The sequence below is a fragment of the Colletotrichum tamarilloi genome (genome assembly GCF_030869305.1).
Source record: "Colletotrichum tamarilloi strain Tom-12 chromosome Unknown Scaffold_107.1, whole genome shotgun sequence".
NCBI classification, from domain to species: Eukaryota; Fungi; Ascomycota; class Sordariomycetes; order Glomerellales; family Glomerellaceae; genus Colletotrichum; species Colletotrichum tamarilloi.
The window spans coordinates 64,405-80,440 of record NW_026849490.1 but is presented as its reverse complement, the minus strand read 5'-3'; the positions used below and the strand labels follow the sequence as shown (position 1 = coordinate 80,440).

The 16,036-nt window shown below is 51.4% G+C and overlaps 4 protein-coding genes across 4 annotated transcripts; 2 read left to right on the top strand and 2 right to left on the bottom strand.

Annotated features, from left to right (window-relative positions):
* Positions 1-1,973: 1,973 nt before the first annotated feature.
* CTAM01_13885 (peptidase family T4) lies at positions 1,974-2,558 on the bottom strand (the record flags this gene model as incomplete). Its single annotated transcript, XM_060529887.1, has 1 exon — positions 1,974-2,558. The coding sequence occupies one exon, from the start codon at positions 2,556-2,558 to the stop codon at positions 1,974-1,976; it is 585 nt and encodes a 194-aa protein (XP_060375546.1).
* A 3,303-nt stretch (positions 2,559-5,861) lies between these two features.
* On the top strand, positions 5,862-7,448 carry CTAM01_13884 (uncharacterized protein; the record flags this gene model as incomplete). The annotated part of the gene is made up of 1 exon (XM_060529886.1): positions 5,862-7,448. One exon carries the CDS (start codon positions 5,862-5,864, stop codon positions 7,446-7,448), a length of 1,587 nt encoding a protein of 528 aa, XP_060375545.1.
* A 589-nt stretch (positions 7,449-8,037) lies between these two features.
* Positions 8,038-9,863, bottom strand: CTAM01_13883 (MBOAT family protein; the record flags this gene model as incomplete). The annotated part of the gene is made up of 3 exons (XM_060529885.1): positions 8,038-8,064; positions 8,116-9,622; positions 9,691-9,863. 3 exons carry the CDS (start codon positions 9,861-9,863, stop codon positions 8,038-8,040), a joined length of 1,707 nt encoding a protein of 568 aa, XP_060375544.1.
* A 2,531-nt stretch (positions 9,864-12,394) lies between these two features.
* On the top strand, positions 12,395-14,306 carry CTAM01_13882 (major facilitator superfamily transporter; the record flags this gene model as incomplete). Its single annotated transcript, XM_060529884.1, has 3 exons — positions 12,395-13,008; positions 13,071-13,994; positions 14,060-14,306. The coding sequence occupies 3 exons, from the start codon at positions 12,395-12,397 to the stop codon at positions 14,304-14,306; spliced, it is 1,785 nt and encodes a 594-aa protein (XP_060375543.1).
* Positions 14,307-16,036: the final 1,730 nt, after the last annotated feature.

Below are 16,036 nucleotides of genomic sequence, written 5' to 3'. Positions count from 1 at the left end.
GCTGAGACGTGCTTGGCTTTTCTGGAGTTGAAGGGGAGGAGAGGGAAAGAAAAAAAAAAAGGGGGGGGGGGGGTGGCATAAAAGAGTTCAACTTGTACGGCAAGAGTAAAAAAGCTCTTCCTCGTTCATGCCTGTGATATTATCTTGAAACGCCATGTAGTTGCGAGATACCTACGGCCATAGGAACTAGTCGGCCGTCTGTTTCCACGGGGTATTCTGTCACGTTTATACAGCTAGAGGAGGTTAGAGGTAGTGAGTATTTAGTGAGTCGGTCTTTGGGAGAAAGGCATCTTGCTAATGTGAAGTAGACTAAGTTCACAAGAACTGGATCCAACTTACGTCACATCCATCTGGCGTGCAGCATCGCAAGATACCCCGAAACATCTGTGCTCCTTACCTATAATAGAAAGGTTTTGGGGAGGTTTTCGTCCTATTTTGTATGCTTATTATATGACGAAGCAACACATAGAGATTCTAGCCCAGGTTTCTTGATAAGCACTACAAGCGTTGATGGAGATCTCCCTACTTGCGACGATGTCTCTGAAGATGGTTGTTTCCTCGTGGATGGCAGCACTCTGGACGACGAAAAGTCTTTTGCGCCGGAGACAATGAGCATGACGTGCTTGGGAATTCACGCTGCGACTAGGAGTTTACATCATCATCTGGTGCCGTTGCTGGAATAAACCTCCCAAAAAAATAAGCAGCGGCAATAGCGTGGCAAGTTTAGTTGACTGGACACGAGTCTCAAGAGTTGCGAAGCGTTCGTGGTCAACTGGCTGGTGCATGTGTTGACTTGTTGCCTGGTTATATCGCTGGCAATGCCGAGACTGTTCGCCCAGGATATCAGGGCTTGAAACTTGAGGTGTGTATAATATATGATTTTAGAGATCAACTGATCAAAGCGGACAGTCGAAGAGTTCTGGAATGACAAGTTGTAGATTCAAGATCAGAAGAGAGCCAGATGAGAAATATAGAAGAGACACTTTGTCAATGATTGAGTGACTTAGCAACTCATAAAATTTGAGACTGCCAACGCATCATATAAAAAGACCCCGTTCTCTTCAGAATTGGAGAAGACGGGCCAACAGTCATCGGCCGCCCTCGTGGTTCTATGCTACGTCCAGTCATCATCGTGGGCGAGATAATACATTCTCCACCAAAGGTCGATGGTATGATAAGTGATATCAATAGTCGCGTCCGAGAAGCATCTAATCGTAATCTCTTTCTTGGTCTCATTTCTCGGCGGCTTGCTTGTAATCAGTATTGAGTAAGGTACCTACTATGAAAGGGTAAGTCGGGTGAGATGTCTATTGATATGGTTGCTTCTATTGGCGCCTGGAATGCTTTATACATTTATAGAATAAGGACATGGCAGGACTCGCGCGGTTCCGAGAGTTCACGAACCTTTTCAATGCTGGAGTCACGCGAATGACTACAGCTAATGTTGTCCGGTTTAAGTAGGTTTTAGAACAACTCCGCGCCCCGCGTAATCCAAAGAAGAGTTTTTTACTTGCTCTTCGCGTGTTGCGCAGAGTGGGAAACATTGGCGAATTACCAAAGATGTACAGGACATCTAGCTGTTCGTTTGCAACATTATTCTTTTGCTAGATCCCGTCCTTTTGCTTCAACATCACAGCGGAAGATTTAAGAAAGTATTGTCCACAACTGTATGTAATTAAATTGGATGTTTTCACATAAGTAGGTAAGGTAGCTCCATGGATTCGAATCAAGCGGAAATAAAGACAATGGGCATACAGGGAGGCCTCGCGCTCATTCTCGGCCTTTGTATGAACTTTGGTGATGCGCCCCCTTGACGCCGTGCTTATGGTTTGACGGCATCTGGCGTAAAGCAGACAGGTGTACAGACGTACCTCGGTGAAACCCGTCATGAGACCTCCCGTCTTATTCTCAGGCCATGTGTAATGGGGCGATCCTCGGTAGGCGATGGCAATTACAATATGAGAGGAAACGTTTCATTCCTCGTCCCCTTCCTCCTCATCATCATCTTCTTCATTTTGGACTCCGGCAGAGGTATCCCGCGCCTTCGCCCGCCGTATACTTGCCTGGATATTCCTCACATCGCTCTCCCTCACCAACGCCCCCGTTTCCTCAGAGATCTTCTCCGCAATCACGCGCGCCGTCAACTTCCCCGTCGGCAGGTCCCCCCTCGACAACGCATCCACCCGGTTCCGGATCCCCTGCACGCCGCCCTCGGCCGCCTCCCAGCTCAGCTGGCGAAAGGACCGGCTCGTGGCAAAGGACTCGGTCAGCGGCGGGTGGTTGTGCTCCATGTTGTGCGGGATGCAGACCCAGCAGTCGGCCTGGAGGGTCAGGTGCGCGCGCCACATGCAGCCCGTCTTGTTGGACTTTGTGGTGCGGATCGTGGCGACGGAGGCCTTGGGGCGGCCGCCGCGATCGCAGCTCAGGTCTTGGCGGTAGATTTCCTTGGTGCCTGCGGAGCGCTTGGAGCGGGTTTTAATGACGCCGTAGCCTTCTTTGCGTTGGAATTCGCGGACTTTGGCGACGAGGCCGTCGAGAGTGGAGTCTGTGATGTACATTCGTTCGGTTGGTGAGCTGGTGATAGTGGTGGTTGGCGGTGCAGAGTGTTTGAGTAAGAAAACAGGGGTGGTCGGTTGTTGATGGTTTGGGAGTAAGTTGGGGGGCAAGTAAGGGATTGAGCGACGCGTTGTGCACCATTTAGCATGCTACACGGCCATTCGGAGCCTGGATAAAGTTTAGGCGGCGGCCGATTATGGGCTGGGGGGCGCCGGATATGGATCATCCTTCCAGCCTCATGTACTTGATGAGGACAGAGGCTGTGTACCGTTGAAAGCATTGACTTGTAGGTCGATCCATCGTTATGAAGCAATCAGAGCTTTAAATCTTTCTTAATTCATCGATGCATCTTGCCCGGAGTTTTCAGCTAGATGAGGTGTGTAACGTGCCAGTGCTGGCAGCTTTCCTCTATCCATGTTTCCCTCGGAAGCTGATTTCCTCCACTGGTCAGGGATTTGCAACAGGTTGCTTGCAATTTTACAGCACACAGTGAAATTAGTATCGAGAAATCCTTCTCTCGGCATGGCTAGATAGTGCGGTATTGTTTGGTTTACGCCAACTACCACTTCGAATCTAAGGTACCTTCGTTGACGACACTGTTAGCCCGACATTGACTGGACCCAAAACGTCAAGTGTGTATAAGCCCGGTTACTCCAATTCAGAGATACGCCACATAAACAGAGTTATTTGAGAACTGAATAACAATCAGATACTCCAAAAGGCTAGGTATTGGGAGCGAATCTTATGTGGCAATGGTTCATAAGTGAGCCTCGGCTTACATGGTTCAAGCTAGCCGCAGGCTGTATCGCTTGGCAGTGTAACGATGTCTTCTTGGGAGGAGGCTCTCGCGGTCAGCCTTATCACGTGTATCGTGACTGTCTCAGTTTAATCATCAATAGAAGAGACATATTCTCTTCTAATACTCTTGAAGCAAGGATCCGTCCTTGTCATCTTTGCGTTGTTGTGCACCCCGGCTCGCAACATTACACAAGCTCCTCCAGAATCCCCATGAGTCTGAACTCGCGCGCACACAAAGCTATACTATCCGAGAAAAGACCTTCGAAACTTATCCCAAATCACAATTATTCAACGAACGCAACCGAAGTATGCTTAGCATTCTTCCGTCTAGCCTCTCCGAGGAAGAGACGCCTTGCCTCACAGTGCCTGACGAAAGCCGGGGACCATGCGACTTATGTTCGTCCATATCACGCTCTACAGACAATGAGGAGATATCTTCGACCACCCACACTGAACCCACGAGTACTACCGGCATGGGTGCTGAAGATAAGAACGGGTGCTGGTCCGAAGAAGCGAAAACCTGGCGTCCTACATGGCTTCAGCCCGCGGTGTTACTGGCATTCTTTGCCTTCTTCCTCTTTTCTACCATCACACTTCCGGCCATGTTTTGTGTATCTCTGCGAAACAATGGACTCGTGGAAACACGAGAGAGTCTCGTTTACCTATGGCGTTTTGGCCCAACAGCTGGTAAGGCTACGTGACCCTCCCAAAGAAGCTGAAGGGTACCAACTTAAGTCCATTGCTGATTTTCGTTCTAAACAGTGCTTACGCTCATATCCATCGGCTGGTCAAGGGTAGAAACGCAAACGCTGAGGTACATGCCATGGATTGCCTTCAGTCACGAAAGTCTGTCGACTAAAAATTCCGACAATGACAAACTCGATTATACCGCAATGCTTCCGCCGAAAGTTTGGATGGAGTCCTGGAGAAGGAAACACTATCTTGTTTTTCTTGTCGCCATTATTTCAATTGCCCTCAAGATTCATATCGTTCTTGCTCCCGGTCTGTACAGCGTCCAAACCATCGAAGCGGGTACTCCAGTCGATATCGAAATTCTCGACTCATTCAACACCACTGTGCCGCCGTGGCGAATGCAAGATACTAGCCCATATTATATTGCGCAAGCCATTAGTAACTTCGACATGGGATATCCCTTTGGAGTCAATGAACGGATATCCTATCAGACATTCAAAAGCAAAAGTGGCTCTAGAGGCACAGTTGATGCACCTATCGGAGCTACCGTGGCTGGTCTTTCAACGGAAACACAGTGTCTAAAGCTAGAAAACTATTCCTACTCAGAAATTACACAGGATGTCAACAAATTCTCTCTGTATTCTGTTCGAGACCTGGAGCTACATTTCAATAGCTGCGAGGAGCCACTATCGATACCTGGATTCCAGGATGAGACCATATATTACGGCGACACTACTGGAAACTTTTCTCATTGGGGAAGCCATTCTGCTTTGGTCAAACCAACATCATGTGCAGGACTATCTCATGAATTTAAATACTCTTTATATTATGCGGCTCGCTTTGAAAGACCCACCATCAATTCTTCGTCGTTGGACTTTGATCTTGCAGCAGTCCTTTGCTCTTCTGGCTTGTGGGTCTCAAGAGTCAAGGTCACCGACAACGGTACGATGCCGCTAGTTGAAGTATTACCGGACGAGAACAGATACCCAATCACCGCAAACCTTTGGGATCTTATCGGTAATTCCGTACCTTTTGGTAGTTGGAACCAATCGAACATCAATCGGGTGTCGGGTCCAGTTGACACTGCCTATAGCTTTCTCGGCAACTCGTCAAGAATGGGCGTAGACTCATCGGGCGCTTCTCTATACACAAATGAGGTGCTTTACCGATCAGTCATGGATATGTCTCGTATTCTTGGCCCATGGATCGGACACTATCGTCTTCGGCACAGCGATGGCCAATATCTCAATGCAACCGGGGCCGTATTCAGAAAGGTGACCAAGCTGATGGTCAACAAGTGGACTTGCTTATCCATGACGACGATTTTTGGACTGGCAATGCTCATGGTGGCTCTTGCACTTCTCTTCTTCGAAAACATGACTATGATTTGGTACCGAGATCTTCTCACAGTCATTGGAAACATGATTTTTCTCCAACATCAAAGAAGATCTTCGGACGGAGGATCAAAAGATAGCCCTGGACTCAAAGACAAAGCGATCGAATGGGGCAACTGCGACTTTACACCACTTGTGTTGAAAGTTTGGGCACGGGCATCCATAATTTCTCTCATCGTTGTCGTCACAACGGGCCTCTCTTATTCTCTGAAGACATCGATGGAGTACCAGGGAATCGCAACAGTGAGTGAAGAGGCGAATCATGCGTATCTGTTGTGGACTTCTGTCCCGACACTTTTGATGCTCAGCATTGCATTATATATCAACTCTTTCGACTCTACATACCGAGGTCTGGCCACACTATCCGCTCTTGCTATCAAATCATGTAGGGTCACAGCAATGGATATGTCGTTCTCGAATATGTTAGGGCTACAAGTACTCTACCACTCACTTCGAGCACATATTGGAACTGTCACCGTAACGCAGTTCTTAGCCATTATCTGTGGTCTACTAACAACTCTGGCTTCGGTTGTTTTTACCGTCAAGACAATCCCAGAGACGAGCACGATCTCGTTACAACAGAAGACCTGGTTTGGGTCTGGAGAGATGAGGAACGCTACAGAACTCAGCCGCAAGAGGCAGACTCTAAGCAGCCTGGTTCTTCGTCAGGGTGACGGACTTCTCACATACCCCAAAAACACGTACGATACTCTTGTCTTTCCAACATTTGGCACCAGCGATGGATTAGACCCTTCGCAGAATATTTCAATCAAGGTCAACATGTCAGTTGCGATGCTGAAGCCCAACTGCTGGATAGTGCCTCCAGATGTTTATAACCTGACAAAACTGGAACGGATCGACGACTCCGACGGTTACTTCACAGTTCAGCCCCAGATCACCGAAAGCTTTAATTGCCCTAATGGGAGTCAAGCTCAACTCTCCCAAACCATCGCTTTCGTCCTTGGCGAAAGAAAGTCCGACTGCGTATACTTAGCAACAGGATTAGACTCTCCAGAGGACCTACGCATCGTGAATAGGTCTTGCGGCTTGAGTCTCCGCGATACCGATATCATCCCGGCTTCAACCAAATTCATGACCTACGCCCTGGGAAAATATTCCCAAGAACAAGAAAAATTCTTACATCTCTCTATCACAAGATGTCAGTATTCCTGGGTTGAGTTGCCCACCGAAGTCAATTTCACCTTTCGCCATGGGGAGTTTGTCTTGAATCCAGGGGATTTACCACGACCGGATGAGTCTCGAGCTCAGCCCTGGGGCATGCCTTTCAACATACCAGACATCCATGATGCACTCCCAGAAGTAACAGCGAGTGACGCTTACGCAGGGTACTTCGACTCCTGGTTTAGAATACTGTCTGCCCCATTTGGCCGATTTTCTTTGGATGCATTCGGGGACCCAAATTTCGAAGAGGAAATCCTTAAAGACATACACCACCTATACGGGTTCCTTGCGGCTCAAATAGTAAACTTCGAGAATCGCATTGACATCACCCAGAATTCGAAAGACAGCCCTCCGCCAACCCCTTTCAATCTGACTGCCAACGTTATCAACCTCAGTCGTCGCCGCCTTGTCCAGGATCCGATAGTGACCTACGTAATCATAGGGATCTTGACTTTGACGGCACTTCTGAGTCTATTGATGTTGATCACTGATTCGCTCGGCACGGCCTCGTCGAAATCGCAACTATTCAGCATGAGAATCGAGGGCCTTGCACCAGATGGATACAACAGCATAGCCGCAATGACCGCCCTCCTCAAAGACTCAAACGCAATGGACCACCTCCCCGAAGGCGCCGAGCACATGTCCAAGAAGGAACTCCACGAAAAGCTCTCCGGTCTCCGGTTCCGAATGGGTTGGTTCTGGCGCGAGAGTACACAGACGCGGCACTATACCATTGGCGTCTTGGATGATGAGAACTTTGAGTTCCTGGGAAACAAGGATGACATTGCGAGGGAGGATGCGTTGTTGAGGTATCCTCCTGAATGAGGGCGGTGATTTGGCGTTTGTGGACGATGGAGATTGTTGGACAGGTCGTGTGTTTGGTAAAGCCGATGGAGGGGCTTTTAGAAGGACGCCCCAATATTGTGGGGTGCTCTGGTATGGGATCACATTGAAACGCTGCTTGGAAGGTCTTTTTTTGCAATTTAATAAGTGGATGGTGAATTTCTACTACGGCAGAAGGGAGGGCAGGCCCCCACGAACGGACAATCAGATTGATAGCTTCAAGACAATGAATCACCAGCCTTGCCATTTTGTTGATTTCCAATGCGTTGAAAGCTTGGCTGGTACATTTGCAATACCGGGTATAGTGTCATCTTTGCCAGTTGGGCATGTAAATAAGGGGGTATAAGACCTATCTAGAAGAACGCCAGGGAAATGATTGTGTGTCTGTCTTGGGGGACGCCGCCCCGTGAATGATCCAGAATAATGATACAGAGTTGCCTTAATAATAATAGTACAATGAGTTTCAGTCAAGCTCATCTAAACCGTCTTTTCGGCAATGCGACATTTGGGAGATGAAGAGGTTATGCGTGACTCAAATGAAAGATGCGGCGCAGATTGCTTTATCGAGGTCCTAGACCAAGACGTAGAGAGCACAAATCTGCCAATCATTAGCTATCGCTCCATGTCGAAAGGAAGCCGGACGACTTACCATGCTCAGGCCCATGACCATGGAACACCAAAAGCACACGTTGTTTAGCGTCTCCTTGCCGCGAACCCACTTTGTGCGCTGCAACACGACGATGGGCAGCTGCAGCATTTGACAGATGAAGCCGTAGCCGCGAAGCTTCTTGGTGATGCAGGCCATGACGATCTCGTGACCTATGGCGGAGATCAAGAAGGTAATGACGGTGGCCGGAAGGCGACCGACGTACGGACGACTGGCGCTGTACACGTGACGACGCAGAAAGCTGTAGACGGGGATGTTCCACTCGCGAGAAAACTCCATCCAGTCGGTCGAGTTCCACCAGTCGGAGTAGAAGTGGCGATCCGCAAAGTGCGTGATTTCGGCAAAGGCGCCAAGGGCGTACTCGAAGATGACAAGGAAGACAAGAAGGAAGGTCAGCATAAAAGGGAAGAGGAGCCAGGAGACGCTCTCTGCTAGAATGAGGAGGGCCTCGGAGACGGGCGGCTTCGGGACTGTACTCAAGCGGATGGAAGCGTCGCTGAGGATGGGTAGGATAAACTCCTCAGATATGACAGTGAGGAGGGAAATGCAGCCAAAGACGGCGATGATCTTGGAAATGAGGTTCTGCCAGTCGATGCGGGCTGTTCGGGGGTACTCGAGCTCGTAGCATAGCGTGGGACACAAGAGATAGTCGAAATAGTTGGACCAGGTCAGGTTGCGAGGATATGCGAGGTTTCCCATAGGCGAGGTGAGCTCCTGGGCCAGATCCTCGCGGAGCTGCTCGATCTCGTCCGAGGTCGAGTCCGTGTCTGACGTGCCTGTGGCCTCCGACTTGGCCTTGAAATCGCGTGTTTTGGGGCTGCTTACGGTACCCATCGGGTTGTCGGGTGTTGGGTACAGGTAGACAGGGTCTTTGGAGGCGGTCGAGGGGTTGTCGAGAGCGTAGAGACGCTTCTCCGTCTCGCTAAGGTGGCCATTGTAAAACGCCCAGCTGTGCGTTTTCATCAGGAGGACCATGGTGTGTAGCAACAGAAAGACCTGTGCGGTCCATGTCCAGTCGAGCACAAAGGGGATGGCAATCCAGAAAACAAGCCATACGACTTGATAGATGCTCTGGACAGCCATGCCGCCATTCTTCCATGTCAGGGCTCCGTTGGCGGGGGCAGAGCGCCACAGGCGATGGAGGGGTAGTGACACCAGGGTGCTCGCCACCATGAGGAAGTCTGCAATGGCCAAATGCCAAATCTTGATTGTGAAGAGAGTCCAGATCTGGACTCTCATGGGGTATCCAGTATCCTTGATGTTGCGCAGCATGGTGGTGATGGCCATGATGGCGAGGCCGATCCAGAAGAGGTTGAAGAAGCCATGGAAGTCGCGGTAGTCGGAGTTGGGATCAAAGTGGGAAACGCGGCTCGCGAACTCGATCGTGGGGAAGATACGGCGTCGTTGTTCAGCACGGGCTTGCTTCTTCGCCGAGGACATGCTCTTGACGGAGGGGAGGGCATCGTGAGGGACTGGTGTCGAGCGGCCACTGTGACGACATTGACGTTAGCGCTGGGACGAAAATGGGGAGCTTGCGTGGGGAAGAAGTGTTTCTACCTAGTAGTACCGCTGGTCTGGCCAGTCTCTGATAGAGGTGTCAAGCCATTCATCTCGCCGACGGAAGTATTGCTCTGTGTTCTCGTCAACTGAGAATGTTGTGGCTTCCTCGGCCTCGGACGCAGGACGTGGTCGTGAGCCCCGCCGTTGGGGGAGGCAGCTGTAGATGCCATGATCTCGGGGGGTTTAAGGGGAGGATGAGAGTGACGGTCTTGTTGATTGCCAGATGAGCTATCAATCTGTTGGTTCAGTTGTGTGCATTCGGTGGTGGTCGGTGGTATTCGCAGGAGCAGTCACCGCGCGGTGCGGATGGGATGTAGCTGCGAGATGCAAGCGGCGACTGTGTTCAACGGGATCGCATCCGGATCAGACGGGGCAGCGGGAAGAAGCTTAGTTTAAAGGGCGCCTCGAAGTGGGATAAGGAGGTGGTATTCAGGGTCGCAGATCAGGGGTCGCCATTTCTCGAATCTCGGGTAGTGCCCGCGTATTTGGGATGCGAATTTGGGATTTGGTACGAAGTGCGCAGCTCCGGAGACGAATGGGTAGGTTGATGGGGTGAGAGGCGACGGGGCCGCGTTTTGAAGCGATGAGCAAGGAGCTCTAGATGGTCCCACGAGTCCACGAGTGCAAGTGCCACTCCTGGTTCGCCCAGCTTCCTTGCGTAAGGTGCACTTACGGCCTTCCAAGGTTGACGCGGGTGGCCGTTGGGGGCATGGGGCACCTCGGCCACTTTAAGAGGTACGTACCCACCAACACAGCTCAATGCGGCGCCGACCTGCCACTCCTGCCTCACTCTGCTCTTTCCAGACTGTTTCTCTGCAGGCAACTGCACCTCAGCCAACACTTTCCCCTAAGTGCCCGAGAGTGCCATAGCCCCCAGTTTCTGAGGTGAAAGTCCCTTTTCTGTCATTATGACTTACGTCAACTCCCACGTGACGAATGGGGTCACGGGCCGAGGTGGGGCCAAGCACTGATTGACCCAATGGTAGCTCGTGAATCCCCCCATCTGGGCTCCTCCTTCAAAAAATCCCGGAGAAAGAGCTCCCCCGGGCGGATCTTGGGAAGGAGGTGGAACGCCCGAGTTCCCGCCCGTCCGCTGCTTTCTTTGCGATTGCCCCACGGTTTGCTTTTCGATAGCCCTCCCCTAGATGGATGCTAACGTCACTTCATGCAGCTCTCAAAAGCCCAGACAGACAACAGACGTGGCCGAGGCCGCGAATATCGTTACATCGGCTAGCCATCCAAGATCAGTTGGCCCCGTTGGGATCTGGAGAAGCCCCGGCTCCGGTGGCCGATCGCCGGCGGGAACTGGCCAGTGACTGAGGATGCTTGATTGGCATCCCGGCTTTGCAAACCGACGCCTTACGAGGCTTGGACCTGCACAGCCGAGAAGATGCAATGCAGTGTGTCTCCGCGTAAATCATAACAACTCAACTTATCTCGTTGCCTTGTCGTGTCACTTCCATTCGCTCAAGAGGACGAAAGTCATTGCAGATCACCTGTGGTGTGTTCCAAGTGTGGCTGCAGCTTACGCCACCACAGCCACCTTTTGGCACCGCCACATTCTCGACCGTTCTTATCACGGCATTCTTGCACCTCTGCTAACGTCTGCCGAGTCCAAGATCTGCCTAAGTGTGTGTCGTCTTCCGTCATTGAACTACCGCTGACAGCGTCACAGGCTAGACACGACATTTGCACTAGAAAGTAGCTTGATGAGCTAAGCATAACTTTTGCGCCTGCCGTCCTGCCAATGAAACGAACTAGCAAATGCTGGGTTTGGCTGAGCAAGGCAGTCTATTTTCACTTACAAACAGTCGTTTTGCTTGACGTTGAGTCGATGCTCTGCCGTCTGCCGTTCGAAAGCTGACAAGTCTCCTTACGCCGATGTTAGCTATCTTATGTTGAATTCTACACAAACCGAGAAGAGGCCGAACCTCTCCACGGCACTAACCGGCGGGATGTGAACAAAGCGGCATATGCCCCGTCTTCTGGGCTTGGCATGTCGAAATTTTCAGCAACATTTACTCTCGAGTCTAAAAGAGCCTCAAAACGGTCTTTGACCACAAGCGTTCTACACCCAAGTCTGGAGCCGCGGAAAACCAACAAAACTGCGTCAACCGCCGAAGCCATTACTAGCAGGACTGCCAGGACAAGGAATAGACCGCGCTGATATGATACATCGGAAATGGGACGGCAACAAGACCGTTGCGAATGCCGCTACCACATTACAACGTTACGGGTACCTTGCCTTACGGAGTACGCGAACATCTCGATGGCCCCCCATTTGATGATTGGGCACCAATTTCAATTGGTTCCAAGGGTTATGACGTCCCGTCGGCCCGCCCCATCTCAGGTCAAAACTTGCACTCAGGCGATCTTTTTTTGCTGCTAGAGATAAGAGTTTTATCTGTTATTGATTCAGTCTCTCTCCGTCTCTTTTCAGTGCGACGCGCCCAGAGATCTTTCTTCTTTTTCCCCCTTTTCCACAACTGTTCAAAGACGGAATGCTTCCCTGCTAGCAATAACGACGCTGGAGGCGTCGAACTTCACGAGAAGAAGTGATTTTACACACATACCGAATACCCAGTTATCCAAAGGGCTGAAGTCCCCGCCGCGCACGCGACCTAGAACCGCACAGCACACGACCAAAAACTTACACTTTAAGCGATAAGCAACGTCAGTTGTGTTTATTCTCAACTGCCCGATGGCCGCTCCACAAATCACTACACCAACGTCAGCACCCGAAGTCATTCCGGGCACGCGACGACTCTACGATGAGAACGGCAACAATTTACCGGGCGACGCCTCGCTTCTGAAGCACGGCGACATCGTCCTTGTGCCTCAGCCCACCGAGAGCCCCAATGATCCACTGCGATGGTCACTGGCCCGCAAGATCTGGCACTCGTGCCTTGTGCTCTACATTGTCGGTCTCACAGCTGCCACCTCCAATAATGCGGGTTCCGGCGCGGACGGCGTGAACGAGGAGTACGGAATCAGCTATGACGCCTTCAACACCGGCGCCGGTGTGCTGTTCATTGCGATTGGGTACTGGACCCTGCTGAGTTCGCCGTTGGTGCACTTGTACGGCCGCCGGCTGGGGTATCTGATCTCCATGGTTGTCAACATTGGTGGTCTCATCTGGTATGCTCGCATCACCAATGTTGGCGGCGTGGTTTGGTCGCAGCTGTTTGTTGGTGCTGCTGAGTCTGTCGGCGAGGCTACTGTGCAGTTGTCGCTTCTCGATATCTGGTTTGAACACCAGACCGGCAGTGTGCTTGGTATTTACACCTTTGCAACTGCCATTGGAACCTACCTTGGGTGAGTTTGTCCTCTGACTGGCGGGTATGATGCGAAGACGTGTGATTGCTAAACGCAAGCAGGCCACTCATCGGCGCATACGTATCAAGCGGTCTCGGCTGGCGATGGATCGGCTACGTGGGCACCATCATCTGCGGCATCAGTCTAATCGTCATCTACTTTGGCCTCGAAGAGACGGAGTTCAACCGAGATCGCTATCTTACCGGCAACGGCGAACGCTACCCCGTAGACGACTATAACCGAACTGCCGCCACTGTTGTGCCAGAGAAGACCTCGGCGCAGGCATCAGCCAGAAACTCCGTCAGCATTGAAAGAGACCCAACCTCGGGCCAAGACGCTTCCGTCACTGAGAAGCAGCAGACCCCGCATCTCGCTGAGACGACGACGGGCACCGACCACGGATCCATGGTCTCGACTACCGCGCGGGACCGCATGGCCTTCTCCTACTCCCGTCGCAAGACGTACTGGGACCGCATCCGCATCATCACGCCGGCGCCGAATCTCCAGGGCACAGGATTCAAGCAGTATCTCTTCCGCCTCTGGCACACCCTCCGAGTCTTTACTTTCCCGGCGGTATGGTACGCGGGCCTCCAGTGGGGTCTGCAGAACATCTGCTTGACGTTCTACCTGACGGTCCAAGAGGACTGGTGGTATGGCCCGCCGTGGAACTACTCTGCGGCTGCCGTGGGTAACATGAACCTGCCAACGCTGATTGGAAGTTTGATCGGATGTATCTACGGTGGTTACGGAAGTGATCAATTCATGCTGTGGATGATCAAGCGGAATAAGGGCGTCATGGAGTCTGAGTTTCGGCTGTATCTGATGGCGCTCTGCACGGTGATCTTCCCGACGGGCATGTGGCTTTTCGGCATCGGGAGCGCGCGTGGCTGGGACTGGCCTCTTCCGTATGTTGGATTGGGCTTTATCGGTTTCGGGTACGGTTGTGCCGGAGACTTGAGCTTGGCGTATCTTGCCGATTCTTTCCCGTAAGTTTTGCTCTCTCAGAGTTGACGGTATGATGGGCAGAGCAGTGGCTGACAGGACAACGCAGTGAAATGGTATTGGAAGGCATGGTAGGTGTGGCCGTCATCAACAACACAATTGCCATGCTCTTCACCTTTGTGGCGAGTTACTGGCTGGACTCGGGTATGGAGAACTGCTTCATCGCCCTTGGGGTTCTCAGCTTCGTCATCATGGGGTTGAGCCTGCCGATGATTATGTTCGGCAAGAGATCGCGCCGGTGGGCCAAGGATAGATACCTGCGATTTGTTGATATCCGTGACGGCTTTTCCAAGTAAGCAAAGAGGGGGGTCCTGAAAGATGCCTTTCGATGGCATGGGAACGAGTGCCAACGGTAGCTATGGGTAGAGTTTGGCCCAGTTGTCTACGTTGACGAGGCGTTTGCTCTGTGACTGCGTGGTCAAAGATGATAGAAAGCCCTGGCGTCTTGGCTGGGCATTAGGATTTCACGTCTACAAATGATAACAGATGATGTCTCAAAGCGGATATGGACTACCGAAGACACGAAGTGAAGAAAAGTACATGCCATGATGCCAAGGGCTGATCTATCACGAATACATGGGCAGGAGCACATTGAAGGGAGCTACAGGTATATCCACTTGCCATTACTTCCTTCCTCTTTCCGCCATTCCCTTGTGGAGCCAGGGTACCTTCCCCGGAACATATGTCTCGTTGCTCCTTCCATCTCAAGAACAATCATGGAACGCCATCGAAGGCCACCTGCCTTCTTCTCAGTTGTCACCTCAGGTTTCATTCTTTCGACGTCCTCGTCGCCATTCAGGATCCATCCATCGTCAGCCCTCCACCCTCCTGAGTCCTGACCCCTACCTTGTTGAGCTTCATCCATGATCCAACTTCAGTCTCTTTATCAACGACACGCCGACCCCCACGCCTTGTTATCCTCGTCTCTTCCCGGCGTCCTTCCGCCTGACATACCTGGCGTTGGTTTGCAAAGTAACCGATGTGCTGACCATTTGCACCATAACAAGACCCCAAACGCCTATCCCCGGAACTTTTGACCCTGCGCTTACCATGTGCCGCCAGACGACGTTTCGAATGCCTCTCACGGCCTCTCGTTCGTCAATAGCCACGCGTGCCACGCAATCGCGGAGCAATGAACCCAATCTGGAGTCATCGAGGCTCTCCCGGACCAATGACTGCTTGCCACTGTTGACTACAACAAGGCATATCGTTCGTCTCTAGACAACAGTCATTCTGTTTTGGTATAGAGATTTGCAGACGACGCAAGATTCTTGTCCACATCACCCAGCGTCATCAGGAGAGTAGACGATGATCTCAGCCGTAACAAAGCTTGGCTTGACCAAGCCTGAATAGCAACAGAAGAAGTTGTACTCTGCAGATCTTGATGCCTCGACCTAGGATACACCGCTGCCTCGCTGAACATCTTGACATTTCTGGGATATCAGGTAAGGTCAAGTGCTTTGCCCTGTTCTTATCTGTGTCAACTGACACCAAAATCACGTTGCTCCTCTTTCGATACATTGGACTAGCAATACCATGCATTAGGCGTCTGCGTCGGCTAGAAAGTATCACTAAGCTATGAGCTGACCAAGACCCCAGATCCCATGCTTCAGCTGCAGCAGATGGACAAGATCGACAATCACAATGGAATCCACATAAAGACTTCGCCTACAGCACCTTTCAGGTCCATGCAAACACGGATGCTCTCGTGGTTCGTTGGCGCGGAGTAAGCTTGGGGTTGCTTTGCATCGTGCCGTCTCGCGTCCTTCTATTGACTGCTTACACCCGCCCTGCGGCTCGGCTTACTCGTCCAAGAAAGCCTGTTCTTCTCGTACCGACCTAGACGCCAAGTTTTAGAGTTATCTCCAGGCTCGTCGCCGCTGCGAACAACCCTTCTCGAGCTAGATGAAATGCCGCATCAACTTACGTCGATATTACCGGCAACCTCGGTGAGTGAGGAGTGCACAGCAGAAAAAGACTGCCCGATCGGTTAGCATAGGTTTTGAGAACCAACAGCTACGGATAC